Consider the following 16,461-nt stretch of genomic DNA (forward strand, 5'->3'; position numbering starts at 1 on the left):
TTATTTTTGATGTAACTTTTGACGCTGCTACTCTTGGAAGTTCCCAACAAACTAACAGGTTTCCCATTTGGCATTGGCTGCAGTGTACTTCTTACAGATTTTGTTCCATACTTTGGCAACTTGGAACCCAAAAAAGTCTTGATTTGTGTTTTCTCTTCCATGAGCTATACGGTGCATCTGTTCTTAAAATTTGACAGAATCTGAGGAGACAAAAGAATAGATTAAACATTCCTAAATAAAGATAATAACATGGATTATCACATAATATGAATGCATATTCTTAAATAATTATATGCAGGAAAGCCCAAATGCTACTCATGATTCCTATAGAACTCTTAATAACTACTGAATGCAGTAATTAATAACAATATTATAAGAAAATAAAGAACATCTTTATAAGCACTTGTATAAACTTTGGCTATGGATGATGATAGCAAATCCAGAAATAATAATATTAGACTACAAATCTGTACAGAAAATAACATTTCTATAGCACAACTTCCAATTTCTAATCCAAATTATTTTTCTGTTTAGGAAGACTTTATTTTCTTGGGCTCCAAATCACTACAGACAGTGACTGCAGCCATGAAATGTAAAGATGCTTGCTCCTTTTAACAAAAGCTATGATAAATCTAGACAGCACATTAAAGGAGAAACACTACTTTGCCAACAAAGGTCCATAGCATCAAAGCTATGGTTTTTCCAGTAGTCATGTACAGATGTGAGAGTTGTACCATAAAGAAGGCTGAGCACTGAAGAATTGATGCTTTTAAACTGTGGTGCTGGAGAAGACTCTTGAGAGTCCCTTGGACAGCAAGATCAAACCAGTCAATCCTGAAGGAAATCAACACTAAACTGAAGCTGAAGCTCCAACATTTTGGCCACCTGATGCGAAGAGCCAACTCACTGGAAAAGACCCTGATGCTGGCAAAGACAGAGGGCAGGAGGAGAAGGAGGCGACAGAGGATGAGATGATTGGATGGCATCATCAACTCAATGGACATGAGTTTGAGCAGACTCCAGGAGACAGTGAAGGACAGGGAAACCTGCAGTCCATGGGGTCGTAAAGAGTGACTAAACAACATCTCCTTTAAAAATAAAAATGTGTGATTCTGTTGTTGTTTTTAAGTACACATGCTCTTACAAAAACTTTAAACTTTCATTATTAAAGTTTATGGGAAGGATGCAGATAAAGAATCCAATAGCAGCAAAAAAATTATTCTGGCATTAAGGAATAAAATGTCAGCTGTCATTTTAAAAGTATCTCAAAAGTATATCTATCCAGGAATATAAACATATACTACAGTTAGTGCCAGAGTGAGAAGCAAAATGATTTAGTAACAGTGGCTAATCCATTAATCTCAACCTCTTAAGATTTATTTTAAAGGTAATTAAAAAAACAATAAAAAGGTTCAAAGTACACACAAGAGCATAAAATCAGAAACAGAGTCCTCTATCTGAGTAATTATTTACTATACTACAATATGTCATGTGATGACATTACAACTGAGATTAATATTAAATATTAAAAATATTAAGATGTCCCAACACTAACAAAAATTTAATATGGCCACTATATGATCTCTGTGGTTATAAGACCACATACAAGAGCAAAATTCATATAAAAGCAAAACACATGCCTTAGGGTCACTGATTTTTTTTAACTATGTATCTTAAGACATTGTCTTTAATTTGTTGGTTTTATTTTTTCAATGAAAAAAAACTGATTCTAATTTCTGACCTTAAGAATTAGAGTTTCTAAAGTATGTATGTGTTAGTTATTAGTCATGTCAAATGTACATAGTTAGAAAATCATACAAACATTTAAATAAAAATAAATAAATAAATAAAAGATAGTGGGGTGAAACAGAATTACAGAACTTCCTATCCCCAATAATAAATAAAAGGGACAGAGTATACAAAAATGTATGTCTGTCTGTGTGTAATTTTTCAGCCAAAAACCCACCAGCTACAATCAAACAAGAAAATGCTTAAACAAAAAATCTCTAAACTTTAAAAAGTAGTGGCCAGAAAAAGATTCCGTATAGTGTGGTTGCTCCTAGCCTGATTACACTGCCTAGAAGGAGTAATGAGAGAAAAGTGGTGAGTTAATAAAACTTGGAAACTAATAAATAAACTAGAGTTTGGATGGAAAGACCTGATTAGGCATGCCCTAGAAAAGTCCAGGAAAACATCATCAGCACAGCTTTGAAACCTAAGCTGAAGCAGGCAGAGTGACTATCACATTAGAACAACTTTCTAAAATGTATATAGGCTTACTGATCAAATAAGCCAATATTACTCATACACAATGTTTGAGATTATGAAAATGCAAAACTGTTTAAACTGAATGACTATTCTAACAAACATTTTATTTCAACAATAATATGTTTATAGAAAATATATACTTAAACATCAGCTTACAGATAATTTCCAAGAAACTTAAGGTAACAAAAGCTTAGGCAAACTAAATTAATTAATGGATAATCCATTAATTATTAATTATTATTAATTATTAATATTAATTAATTATCCATTAATTAATGGATAATCATTGGCTTGCTACACCATTTCTAAGAATAATTTCAAGTTTGCATATTTTGCTTCTTGTTATTGTATGCTACAGAAAGACTCTATCTTTGGGCATGTAAATGAACATGTTCATTTCTGTTACTTACAGAATCTGTACAGTGATTCCCATTTTTATAAAAGTAACATGATAAACAGATAAAGATATCACATAGAGATATATGTACACCTGTATATTTAAACACAAAAAAATTGTTAATAGTGACTACCATAAGGGAAGTGAGAATTTGGTGGAAAGAAGGCTTCTTTTACTTTTAATCATTATTGCTTATGTACTTTAAATATGCCCATATATTTGCCACTTAAAATGCTTTAACCAAAAAACTGCATTAAAATTTTTTAAAAATTTATTCAGTATCAAACAAGTTCTTAAAAATTATTTAAAATTAAGTTTAATAGTACAAGAATATACTTAAAAAGACATAAAATAGAAGTCTGAATTAAAAAGCAGAAAAGGTTCTTTTAGTCAACAGATACCATTTCAAGCTCTCCAAACTTCAACCTCAATTTAATGTTTCACATTGATTTTTATCTTTAAAATTTTATACTAAATTCAGCATTTCCATTTCACAATTCTAGTTCTTACCCTCACCTCTTTCTGCATGACTACAAAGGCTTCCTCCGTTATCAAGATTTCCACTTCACTTCTATACAGACTGTCAACAGTTATTCTCTCAAAGCACAGATTTGATCATATCATTCTACAGATTAAAAACCACAAGTGGCCCAGGAACAATAAAATAAAACCCAAACCCACTGTACAGAGATCAAGCTTCTCTGTTAGGTTCTACCCTATCGCTGCAGTACTGTACATTCAAGCCAAGATACATTTCTATCATTCCTCAACATCTATCCTCTACTTTCTACCTTCTATGCCCTTGCTAAAGTTGTGAAAACCACTTGGAAAACCCCACCCTCCAAGTAAAACAGCACTACACTCACAAACCTTTCCAGTTAAAACTAATCTTGCATCCTTCTCTATTCCCTTCACACCACTAATAGAGCTGAGTCTGTCTTCTAACTGCATGCATGTCTGTCTGACCCATAAGAAGGTATGAGGGCATACCTGGTGCCTACTATAGGAGCACAAATATGACAGATCCTCAACTTTTAAGTAAACTCATAATCTTAGTGAAAATTAATTTAATAAATAGTAAGTCAAGGCTGAAAAGTAATCATTTCATTTTGTGGTAATGGCCCTGAGCAATCCATTCAGAAGGATTCTGAGGTGAAATCTAGACTCTGCAGTAAAGATCTGTGATCAAACAGCAATATCTGCCATGAGCAGGAAAAGAGACAGCATACCTATGCCAGCTGACTGCCATCCCCATTTTCTGATAATAACCTTTACCACAAAACACACTCCACACGTACAAATCCTTTCAGGATGACCATAAGAACACTGGTAACAATAGCAGATATCAGGGCCATCCTGCAAATCATTAGAGAACCCACATTAATGACTCTGTCCTCTGGCGGGTCATCTGTGAGTCAGAGTGGCTTTAATATTCTCCTGCCAGTCACGAGTAGACAGGAACGGAACATTCTTTCACATCTCTATACTTCTACTTGGCAGTCGGAAATAAGGGTAATATATGTTATCTCCCAAGAACATCTTAAGAATTAATAACTGACAGGCACAAGTCCACAAGAAAGACACTGTTACTACAGAGTGTTTAGGGTGCTTCCACTTGGGGGAAAAAAAGGATTAGAACCTGAATGTACTACTTCCTACCAAGAATATTTATTGATTTCTAAAAGCACAAATAATTGCAACATAAATGATATCAATCATCTTGGACCGTGGTCTTTCTGAAGACAAAGCTAATCTGCTGCTAAGCTGCTAAGTCACTTCAGTCATGTCCAACTCTGTGCAACCCCACAGATGGCAGCCCACCAGGCTCCCCCAACCCTGGGATTCTCCAGGCAAGAACACTGGAGTGGGTTGCCATTTCCTTCTCCAATACATGAAAGTGAAAAGTGAAAGTGAAGTCGCTCAGCGGGTCCGACTCTCAGCGGCCCCATGGACTGCAGCCTACCAGGCTGCGCCATCCATGGGATTTTCCAGGCAAGGGTACTGGAGTGGGGTGCTACTGCCTTCTCCAAAGCTAATCTGACAGCTCAGCTATAAAGTTTCCTTATTTGCTTGCATTATGAATGCCATCACTTCACTTGTTGATAAGCTAACTTCTGGTCTTCAAATATTCATGAAACTCTCTCCTATATTTGTTTATAACTTTGAAGCAGACATTGTGAGTCGGCTTCACTTTAGGAGCTGTGATGTCTTTGATACACTTTACCTGATACGCAGTCCCCGTTAAGCAATTTAAAAAGGCAGTCATAACGATTTGAAAAAGTACATGTTGGCTACACAATCTAATGATATAATCTCTGAAATACTTAACAGTTGTCTTTGAGTTTTAATTTAATGTTGAACTAAGAATAATTCATGGTACAGGATTTGGAAATGCCTGAGATTTTCTGAGTTACTTTCCATAAGAGTAATCTTTTCTTAAGTATAATACATTTAAAGTATGGTAATTCTGTATGGCAGAAACCTGTATGTGGGTCAAGAAGCAACAGTTAGAATCCTGTATGGAACAACTGATTGGTTCAAGACTGAGACAGCAGTACAACAGGGCTGTCTGCTGTCACCCTGTTTGTTTAATCTATGTTGAGCACATCATGAGAAATGCCGGGCTGGATGAGTTACAAGCTGGAATCAAGGTAAATGAGATTCATGTTGATATCTGGCAGAAAACAACAAAATTCTATAAAGCAATTATCCTTCAATTATAAAATAAATAAATGAAAAATAAAATGCATTAAAGCAAAAAAAAAAGATAAGCGGGAGAAATATCAACAAACTCAGATACATGGCTGATACCACTCTAATGGCAGAAAGCAAAGAAGAACTAAAGAGTCTCTTAATGAGGGTGAAGGAGGGGAGTGAAAAAGCCGGCTTAAAATCAAACATTAAAAAAACTAAGATCATGGCATCCGGACCCATTACTTCAAGGCAAATAGAGGGGGAAAAGGTGGACGTAGTAACAGATTTCCTCTCCTTGGGCTCTAAAATCACTGTGGATGGTGACTACAGCCATGAAATCAGAGACATTTGCTTCTTGACAGGAAAGCTATGACAAACCTGAACTGTGTGTTGAAAAGCAGAGACATTACTCTGCCGACAAAGGTCCATATAGTCAAGGCTATGGTCTTCCCAGTGGTCACATATGGTTGTGAGAACTGGACTGTAAAGAAGGCAGAGCACCAAAGAATTGATGCCTTCAAACTTTGGTGCTGTAGAAGACTCCTGAGAGTCCCCTGGACAGCAAGGAGATCAAACCAGTCAGTCTTAAGAGAAATCAACCCTGAATACTCGTTGGAAGGACTGATGCTGAAGTTGAAACTACAGTATTTTGGTCATCTGATGCAAACAGCTGACTCAATGGAAAAGTCCCTGATGCTGGGCAAGATTGGGGGCAGAAAGAGAAGAGGGCATCAAAGAATGAAATGGCTGGATGGCATCACCAATGAAGCGGACATGAACTTGAGCAAACTTTGGGAGATGGTGAGAGACAGAGAGGCCTGGCATGCTGTAGTCCATGTTGTCGCAAACAGTCAGACACAACTGGGCAACTGAACAACAAATCACATTTAAAAGAATTCCCGAAACTACTTATAAATTCCTAATTTAAAAAATTGCAAATCAAAGTTTTTTGCTTTCACAAGGAATCCACAATTGGATAAGAGGGGAAAAGAAGGAGCTAATATTACTGAGCACTTATATGACAGGTATCATCCTTATCACTTTGTCCCTGTTAATTGCTTAATCTTCCTAATATAAGGTGGTAGATTTCATCCTATTTTAAATAGATAAACCAAGATTCAGAAAAGCTGAAACACTTGTCCAAAGTCACAAGTTCATAAATTACTGAAGAGAATTCAGGTTCAAGTCCACCTGACTTCAGGATCCATGCAGACTGCCTTCCAGACAAAGGAATGAAGTATTCTAAGTCTACTGATAGCTTGGGACAAGAGTGAAGGCACCGGACAGCGGAGGTTAGAGGAGAAGCATGAAGACCGCAAAGAATGCAGGTAATGATCAAAGTTTTTGCAGAGAGAGAAACAAGTAAGAGCTTTCACTTTTTCAAATTCCTTTCATATCCATTACCCTATCATCTGAGGAACCACCTACTCAAATTCTTTTTTTAGTTTTTCAAGTAGCTTTTTAGAAGGTATGAATTTGAATGCATTTCAGAGCTTTTACATAGGCATAAATTCATTCCAGGGTCCAAGAGCAATTAACTGAACAACAATGCTGATGACTACATGCCCCTACCAGTCAACTCTGGAAACTTGCTTTCACATTCAGATAACTACATCTTAATTTTTAAAAAGAATTTTTTTTTTTACCTTGTGTCACTCAACCAAATCCCCTTCTCCCTTGTTTTTTTCTGGCTGTCATCTATGTCAAGTTGATTCAAAGACTTGATTACAGCAATTAAATAAGCAAAAATGGCATCCTCAAAAATAAAGGTTTAAAACAATACAACTTCATTCCAGCTTCTTCATGGCTTTAAAGAGTGCACACCAAGCTCAACACAAAACTCCACAGTTTTTTAAGTCAAGCTGAACCTTCTGTCCTCAAGTTACAACTTTTTCTCAGGCAGATGGGAATCAAAGCAACTTGGGATTCAAAGTCTCAAAATGAATTTGTGGTTTAAGAACATTAAATGATGTTATTAAATGTAGATACTAAGTATATTACTTCCTGAAACTTAAATTTAAGGAACAAAGAGAATACTAGTAGGTAAAGAAGAACTAACTGCAAGCTCCTTTGGCCAAACCACAAAAGTTCTCTCTCCAAATTTTACTATTTAGTTCAGATAAAACTCAATAACTGCATAGGGTATCCAAATGAAGGTGGACTCCTACTTCTTATCAACAAGCCAAGAAGCATTCCTCAGACCACTCCAGGTTTATGTTCCCTTCACTGGAGACCAAGTTCTTTGAGAATACAAACTATGCCTTTCACTCATTTGTTTCCTCACTGTGGTCTTAGTGAGGAAATTAAGTGGCTGGCACATAACTGGCATTTTATAAATGCAGGTTGAAAGCAAGAAAAGCATATTCCTTAACAGTGACTTTCTGAGAACTGTGTTAGTTTTACCTCAAATCAACAATATAAACATCTATGTGTATAAAACATACAACGTGGCACAAATGTAAGCTTCTATTTATAAACTCCTACTTTCCTAGGTAGAACAGGTACCCAAATTCATGACACTAGCTTTTTTCTCCACCCCTCCTCAAACCACACTTCGTTATTAAACCCAGTAAAGAAGCCAATCTCTTCCTTGATAGATTTCTTCTTAAGAATTTATTCCAGTTTGGAATCTCATTCCCTATCCATACCCATGTACACCTAACTTTTTGGTTTTTTCCAAGGAACCTGTAACTTTTGGCCTAAAACTTCATTTTAAAAAAATTACAAAAATAAATAAATAAATATATAAATTACAGAAGAAATGGGATGACACAATCAGTCTTAGTCTGACTGTACTCTTTAAATGCTGACTCTTTTTGTGACTTAATTACAAAGTATTTGAGATAATTACTCTAAAACTTTTAATAGAACTAGGATAGTCATATTTTAACTTTTTTTTTTTCTTTTGGCCGCACAGCTTGTTGGATCTTAGTTCTCCAACCAGGGATCAAGCCCACATTCCCTGCAGTGGAAGCGCGAAGTCCTGACCACTGGACTAGCAGGGAACTCCTTTAACATTTTTAAAAAGTAAAAATCCTCAAGCTAGTTAACAGCATTTAATCAATCCCCTGAGGTATTGGCACTCCAAATTTTCTTGATTTGGCAAAAATCAGAATGATTAAGGTTAGGTACAGTATTTGCATCTATAAGTTGATTATGAGATAAGACATAAGGACCAGTGAATATAAGAGCAATCTTATTGAGCTTAGGACTAACAGAACTCAAGCCCCACATATATCACTGCATACCTCCACCTCAGATTACTACAACACATTTTTATTAAGCATCAATGAGACAAGATAAGGTATATAGGTTAAGATATAATGCCTGCCAGGAGGAGCTTATGCTCTGGCAAAGGAAGGAAAGTTTTCATCATGGCAATAACTTAGAACACATTAATTCAGTCATCAAACATGTTTTGAAAGCCTTTTTAAAGACTTTCCTGGTGGCTCAGATGGTAAAGTGTCTGCCTGCAATGTGGGAGACCCACGTTCGATCCCTGGGTCGGGAAGATCCCCAGTGGCAACCCACTCCAGTATTCTTGCCTGGAAAATTCCATGTACAGAGGAGCCTGGTGGGCTACAGCCCATGGGGTCACAAAGAGTAGGACACAACTGAGCGACTTCACTTTCACTGAAACAGACTACAAATCAGGCTGTGCTAGAGGCTGTAGATACAACAGACACTCCAATACAGAGAAAAGACATACAGACAAGAAAAAGGCAACAAAGTACTATAATTGCTACAGGAGAGCATACCATGAGGGCACAAAAAGAAAAGCACTTAATTGGCAGAAGGGCTTTTCACAAGTGGTGTCATAGAGGAAGTCAATGCTTGAGGTGAATCTCGAATGATACATAGAAAATAATAAAAAGACACTTAATATGAGAACCAATACAGCCTAGGAGCATAAACAAAAGCAAAGAACCAGCATGGCACATTCAGGAAACTTATTAAACAAGGGTAGTGAACAGGGTTCAAAGATGCCACAGGAAAAAAGAGAAGGTGAATGGGGAAAATACAATCTGTGAAAGGCTTTAAATGCCATATTAAGAATCTGAACTGGAAAATCCCATGGACGGAGAAGCCTGGTAGGCTGCAGTCCATGGGGTTGCTACGAGTTCGGACACGACTGAGCGACTTCACTTTCACTTTCACTTTATGGGCAGTTAGGAAGTCAAAGGGTTTTAAGCCAGAAAACAACAATGATCTGATCTGAATTTTGAAAACTGACTCTGATTTCAGTATGAAGTTTGGATCAAAGAAGGGAGACAGAATAAGAGGTTTTAACTAAGAAAGATGGCAACAATTCTAGCAAAAAGGTTAGGGGGAAAGGTACAAATAAAAAAGATATTAGCAATACTGAGCACCCCACTCCAGTACTCTTGCCTGGAAAATCCCATGGACGGAGGAGCCTGGTAGGCTGCAGTCCATGGGGTCACTAAGAGTGAGACATGACTGAGCGACTTCAGTTTCATTTTTCACTTTCATGCATTGGAGAAGGAAATGGCAACCCACTCCAGTGTTCTTGCCTGGAGAATCCCAGGGACGGGGGAGCCTGGTGGGCTGCCGTCTATGGGGTTGCACAGAGTCAGACACAACTGAAGTGACTTATCAGCAGCAATACTGAATTTTGAGAACTTTATCACAATTGTAGACACAAAATGAGAGCACAATATTTAATGAATAATTGACTGACTGATTAGGTATAGGAGATGGAAATGGATGAATAACTGATTGACTGATTAGATGTAGAGAGGAAAGGATTCAGGATTCCAGGTCTGTCTGGCTGAACAGAGGGTGGTACCTTTAATTGAAGGCAAGTATTATATATACATGGGGAAACAGACCATGAACTTAGCATGCCAAGCTGACCTTGAGGGACCTACAGAGGGTGCTAGTAGGGGTGTTTACTAGCCATGGAAAGGAGTATGAAATGCAAGGGCAAGGTCCAAATGAGAGATGAAGATCTGGGATTTGTGGCTGTAGAGATAACTGTCAATGTTCCACCAGCAACAGGTGAGGTCACCTGGGGAAAATGTAGAAAAGGAAAAAAAGACTGAGGGCACAGTCCAGGGTATCACCAGCATTTAAGAAACGGAGAGGAAAACAACAGCAAAAACAAAAAGGCAGCTGAGGACGCATAATCCAGAGCAAAGAAAAGAACTGGAAGAGAATCTGAAAATGATAACAAGGCAGGAGTGTCAAATTTCACGGATAAGCAAAGAAAAACTAAATACTGAAATGAATGATCACCCCTTGGCAGTTTGCAAATTTGGTCACCTTTGCCAGAGGAGGTTCAAGGGATACGATGAGGCACAGAAAACTAACTATAGAAATCTCAAGAGTAAATAAAAGACAAAGAAATGGAGTCAGGAAATGTGACCCATTCTTTCAAAGACTAGAAAGAAAAAGGCAATAACTTGAGAGAATATAAAGGTAATAGTTTGGGTTTTTTCTAGTTTTGGACAAAGGGTCATCTAGTCAAAGCTATGGTTTTTCCAGTAGTCATGTATGGATGTGAGAGTTGGACTATAAAGAAAGCTGAGCACCAAAGAATTGATGCTTTTGAACTGTGGTGTTAGAGAAGACTCTTTAGAGTCCTTTGGACTGCAAGGAGATCAAACCAGTCCAACCTAAAAAGAAATCAGTCCTGAATATTCATTGGAAGGACTGAAGATGAAGCTCCAATAATTTGGCCACCTGATGAGAACTGATTCATTACAAAAGCTCCTGGTGCTAGGAAAGATTGAAGGCAGGAGAAGGGGACGACAGAGGACAAGATGGTTGGATGGCATCACCAACTCAATAGACAAGAGTTTGAGCAAGCTCTGGGAGTTGGTGATGGACAGGGAAGCCTGGCATGCTGCAGTCCATGGGGTCACAAAGAGTCAGACATGACTGATAGGCTGAACTCAACACTTGTACTTAAGTCTAAGAAATACTTCTCACCACCTAAAGGTATCAGAGCTGGCTAAGAAACCAAGACAGGAAAATGAAAAGCAATTCTCTATACAGGAACATGCCATTAGAGCACTGGAAATTGAACTGTCTGATTCAAATGATGCAGAAAGAAATTCTAAAAGCAGTTGGGGAAGAAATCTTAAGTAAAAGGAGAGATAATGAACTGGAAGCCAGTCAGCTTGATCATTAAAAGGAAACTAAGGAACAAATAAAGAAAAATGAAGTTATAAAATGACAACTGGGAAATTTTAAGTGAGACAAGACAGATGAAAGAAGACATGTTTTTGCCAAGAAGTAGTAGGTGAACTTCAGGGAAATCTAAAACTTATTAAAGAATAAATAAAAGGCAAAGAGATGTTGGAAGAGAATACAAATACAAGTAGGCAATGATTACTAAAGGAGAAAAACAGCAAATAGAAATTCACACTGATATAATTGAGAAATAAAAATCAAAACTGTCTGAAGGTGAAAAACAATTGTTGTTTGGGATGAATTACAAAATCCACGGGGTCTCAAAGAGCCTGACACAACTTAGCGACTGAACAACAGCAAAATAATACTGGAATGGACCACTGTGAGGGAAAATGCCAGCAAAGGAAGACAGAAGTTGCAGATAACCTCAAAAGGGTTTATCTGAATTCTATAATCAAGCTGCTGATGAAAGACTAAGGCAGAAAAAGACTGTAAAATGGTGACAGACTCTTCCTATGGAGTGATACCATTTGTGGGTAGTAATGGTCTTATTTGTCAGGTCAAAGAAATGAGGCATGTCACATTCAGCGGATTTAGACCAAGAAACATGCCTGCAATGTTTTTAACACCTGAAATAGTACTATAAAATGTAATTATTTTATGTAAACATTTTTGTTTTGTAAGTGTCTCATATAAGGAAAATCAATGTAGAACCCAAGATAGTTACAGCTTCAGCAGTTTTTATAAAGCTCAGCTAGATTTTTTTAAATTAATTTTGCAACATTTCAGAGTCATCTTTATATTAAATTTTAGAAATTATAGATTTATTATAGTCCTAAAGCAGTTTTTTTCTACTTAATCGATGCCCTCGCTATAGACTCAACAATAAGAATAGAACAGAAAAGAGCAGAAGGCATCATGCATCATGGAAGTATTTCATGACACTATAGTTTCAGTTATGCGTATCTGTGTGTGTGTGCAGCATGTAAAATGTTCTGAACATTATATGTTAAAATACACAAGAATAAAACATTCCACTGCAACGTCTTAGAAACTTTTAAATGTAAAGACCCTACCAACAAACTTTTGCATATACATAAAACTTCACATACTGGCTGTCAGTCATCCAGAGAACTGCTCCCCTCATACTTCCCCTTTCCCCAGACCTGAGTAGACATTGTCATTGTCACATGGTGGCCAATGTAAAGAACTATATTGGGTTGGTCAAAAAGTTTACCCATTCATCTGTGGATGGACATCTAGGTTACTTCCATTTCCTAGCTATTGTAAATAGTGCTGCAATGAACACCGAGGTACATGTGTCTTTTTCAGTTTTGTTTTCCTCAAGAGTGTATGCCTAGAAGTGGTATTGCTGGGTCATATGATAGTTTTATTCCTAGCTCCTTAAGGAATCTCCATACTGTCTTCCACAGTGGCTGTATCAATTTACATTCCTACCAGCAGTACAAGAGGGTTCCCTTTTCTCCACACCCTCTCCAGCATTTGTTGTTTGTGGATTTTTTGATGATAGCCATTCTGATCGGTGTGAGGTGATATCTCATTGTAGTTTTTGATTAGCATTTCTCTAATAATGAGCAGTGTTGGACATCTTTTCATGTGTTTATTAGCCACCTGTATGTCTTCTTTGGAGAAATGTCTGTTTAGGTCTTTTGCCCACTTTTTGACTGAGTTGTTTGTTTTTCTGGTATTGGATTGTATGAGCTGCTTGTGTATGTTGGAAATTAATCCTTTGTCAGTTCCCTCATTCTCTTTAAATGTCCTTAATGTTCATCTAATAAAACTTGATTCTTTTCACATATTAATTCAAAAGAATAATTTCAATCAATTTTACTTTCTGAATTTAACTACTAACAGCCAATGGTGATACTGTCTATTATTTTGGGTTGTACAAACATAAAATAATGTTTTATAAGAAAACAGCTTTCTAAGTATTCAAATAAACATCTTGAAGTTTGGACACTACTATAATTCAATTCTAAGACATGTCTCTGTAAAAACAAAGTATGCATTTATTTTTAAGTCTACTTTCAAATATGTTAGTTACATAAGATTTTTCTCAGGAAAAAAAAGCTTTCTAAACTTTTGTTATAATTACCACCTAATTATTAGTTTTAGCTGAAAGTAATATCAAAATAGTATCCTATTTCAGGAAAGTAGGAATTATAGTATTGATAGGAAAAAGTCAAATAATGTACTAGCAGTCTGTCTTGGTACCTTCAAGAAACAATTTAGACAGGAAAGAATACCCACCAATCTCAGTCATTCAAACTATCTCAAGTCTCTAAGCCAATTTAATACATTACTGCAGAAAAATTAAAATGTGTTTATATCTCAAGGAAATAAAAGTTGGGCCTTAGTTTAACTTTAGCAATTTCAGTTGATGTGCTCAAAAGGGTTAACAATGTGATAAAGCCATACAACAGGTAATCTTAGACTGCACTAAAAGAAAGTGAAGTTGCTCAGTCCAGTCCAACTCTTTGTGACCCCGTGGACTGTAGCCTACCAGGCTCCTCCGTCCATGGGATTCTCCAGGCACGAATACTGGAGTGGGTTGCCACTTCCTTCTCCAGGGGATCTTCCCGATCCAGGGATCAAACCTGGGTCTCCCGCACTAGAGACAGACACTTTAACCTCTGAGCCACCAGGGAAGACCACTAAAAGAAATGCACTACATAAATCAGAAGAGTTAATGCAAACTATTAACTCTAACTTAGGAAGCTGGCTTTCTGGGCTGCTTTTTGTAGATGGCGAAGTAGAAGGATGTGTCCTCATCTTTTCCTGCAGGAACTAAAAAATTACAACTCACTGCTGACCAACCATTGACAAGAGAATGTTGGATCCCACCAAAAAAAGATAACTTATGTCCAAGGGCAAAGGAAAAGCCCCAGCAAGATGGCAGGAGGGGTGAAATCACATTTAGAATCAAACCCCACACGCGCCAGAGATCCTCAGACGGCTCAGACAACTTGTGTGCACCAGGACCCAGAGAACCCACAGAGACTGAGACAGAACTGTGTCTGAGTGTAGCCTGGGGAGGTAAGGGTCAGCAGTGGTCTGCCACAGGGGCCGGGACTCTGGGTGCAGCAGACCTGGGTATGGCATAAGCCCTCTTGGAGGAGGTCGCCATTAACCCAACATAGACCCACCAGAGCTTACACAGGACTGGGGAAATAGACTCTTAGAGGGCACAAACAAAACCTGGTATGCATCAGGACCCAGGAGAAAGGAGCAGTGACCCCAAAGAGACTGCTCCAGACTTGCCCGTGAGTGTCCAGAGTCTCTGGTGGAGGTGGGGTTCAGCAGTGGCCTGAAGCAGTGCCTGCAAGGGACCTTTTGAAGGAGGTCATCATTATCTTCATTACCTCCACCATAGTTTGGCCTCAGGTCAAACAACACTGACAGAACAACAGAAAATTGGATTAAAGATTTACTGAGCATGGCCCCACCCATCAGAACAATAGAGTTTCCCCCTCAGTCAGTCTCTCCCATCAGTAAACTTCCATAAGCCTCTTATTCTTCTCCATCAGAGGGCAGACAGAATGGAACCCACAATCACAGAAAACTGACCAAATTGATTACATGGACCATAGCCTCCTGCAATTCAACGAAACTACGAGCCATGCAGCGTAGGGCCACCCAAGACTGACAGGCCATGGTGAAAAGTTCTGACAAAATGTGGTCCACTGGAGAAGGGAATGGCAAACCACTTCAGTATTCCTGCCTTGAGAACCCCGTGAACAGCACGAAATGGGAAAAAGATAGGACACAGAAACATGAATTCCCCAGGTTGGTTAGGTGCCCAATATGCTACTGGAGATCAGTGGAGAAGTAACTCCAGAAAGAAAGGATGAGAAATAGCCAAAGCAAGAAAACACCCAGTTGTGGATATGACTGGTGATGGAAGTAAAGTCTGATGCTGTAAAGTGCAATACTGCATAGGAACCTGAATGTCAGGTCCATGAATCAAGGCAAATTGGAAGTGGTCAAACAGGAGATGGTGAGAGTGAACGTTGACATTTTAGGAAGCAGTGAACTAAAATGGACTGGAATGGGTGAATTTAACTCATGACCATTATATCTACTACTGTGGGCAAGAATCCCTTAGGAGAAATGGAGTAGCCATTGTAGTCAACAAGACTCCAAAATGCAGTACTTGGATGCAATCTCAAAAGTGACAGAAGGATCTCTGTTCATTCCCAAAGCAAACCATTCAATATCATGGTAATCCACATCTATGCCCTGACCAGTAATGTGGAAGAAGCTGAAGTTGAACAGTTCTATGAAGACCTAAAAGACCTTCTAGAACTAACACCCAAAAAAGATGTCCTTTTCATTATAGGGGACTGGAATGCAAAAGTAAGAAGTCAAGAAACACTTGGAATAACAGGAAAATTTGGTCTTGGAGTACAGAAGTGGGCAAAGGCTAATAGAGTTTTGCCAAGAGAACACACTGGTCATAGCAAACACCCTCTTCCAACAACACAAGAGAAGACTCTACACATGGACATCACAAGATGGTCAATACCAAAATCAGATTGACTATATTCCTTGCAGCCAAAGGTGGAGAAGCTCTATACAGTCAGCAAATACAAGACCAGGAACTGATTGTGGCTCAGACCATGAACTCCTTATTGACAAATTCAGACTTAAATTGAAGAAAGTAGGGAAAAGCACTAGATTATTCAGGTATGACCTAAATCAAATCTGTCACAATTATAGAGTGGAAGTGACAAATAGATTCAAGGGATTAGATCTGATGGAGTGTCTGAAGAACTATGGACAGAGGTTCGTGACACTGTATAGGAGGCAGGGATCAAGATGACCCCCAAGAAAAAGAAATGCAAAAAGGCAAAATGGTTGTCTGAGGAGGTCTTACAAATAGCTGAGAAAAGAAGAGAAGCTAAAGAAAAAGGAGAAAAGCAAAG

The 16,461-nt window shown here is 38.0% G+C and overlaps 1 protein-coding gene across 3 annotated transcripts in view; it reads right to left on the reverse strand.

The window, feature by feature from the left end:
• Window positions 1-16,461, reverse strand: part of CCSER2 (coiled-coil serine rich protein 2) — a 179,400-nt gene that overhangs the window by 141,645 nt on the left and 21,294 nt on the right. For 2 of the 3 annotated variants that reach the window (XM_043476206.1, XM_043476208.1), the window contains one exon: window positions 12-200. In XM_043476206.1, the coding sequence (XP_043332141.1) occupies window positions 12-161 (150 nt within the window). In that variant the 5' untranslated portion in view covers window positions 162-200. Of the gene's footprint in view, window positions 1-4; window positions 201-16,461 lie in introns of all 3 variants that reach the window. The other variant, XM_043476207.1, reaches the window with a different exon arrangement.

This window comes from Cervus canadensis, chromosome 8 (assembly GCF_019320065.1).
Source record: "Cervus canadensis isolate Bull #8, Minnesota chromosome 8, ASM1932006v1, whole genome shotgun sequence".
Lineage (NCBI taxonomy): Eukaryota > Metazoa > Chordata > Mammalia > Artiodactyla > Cervidae > Cervus > Cervus canadensis.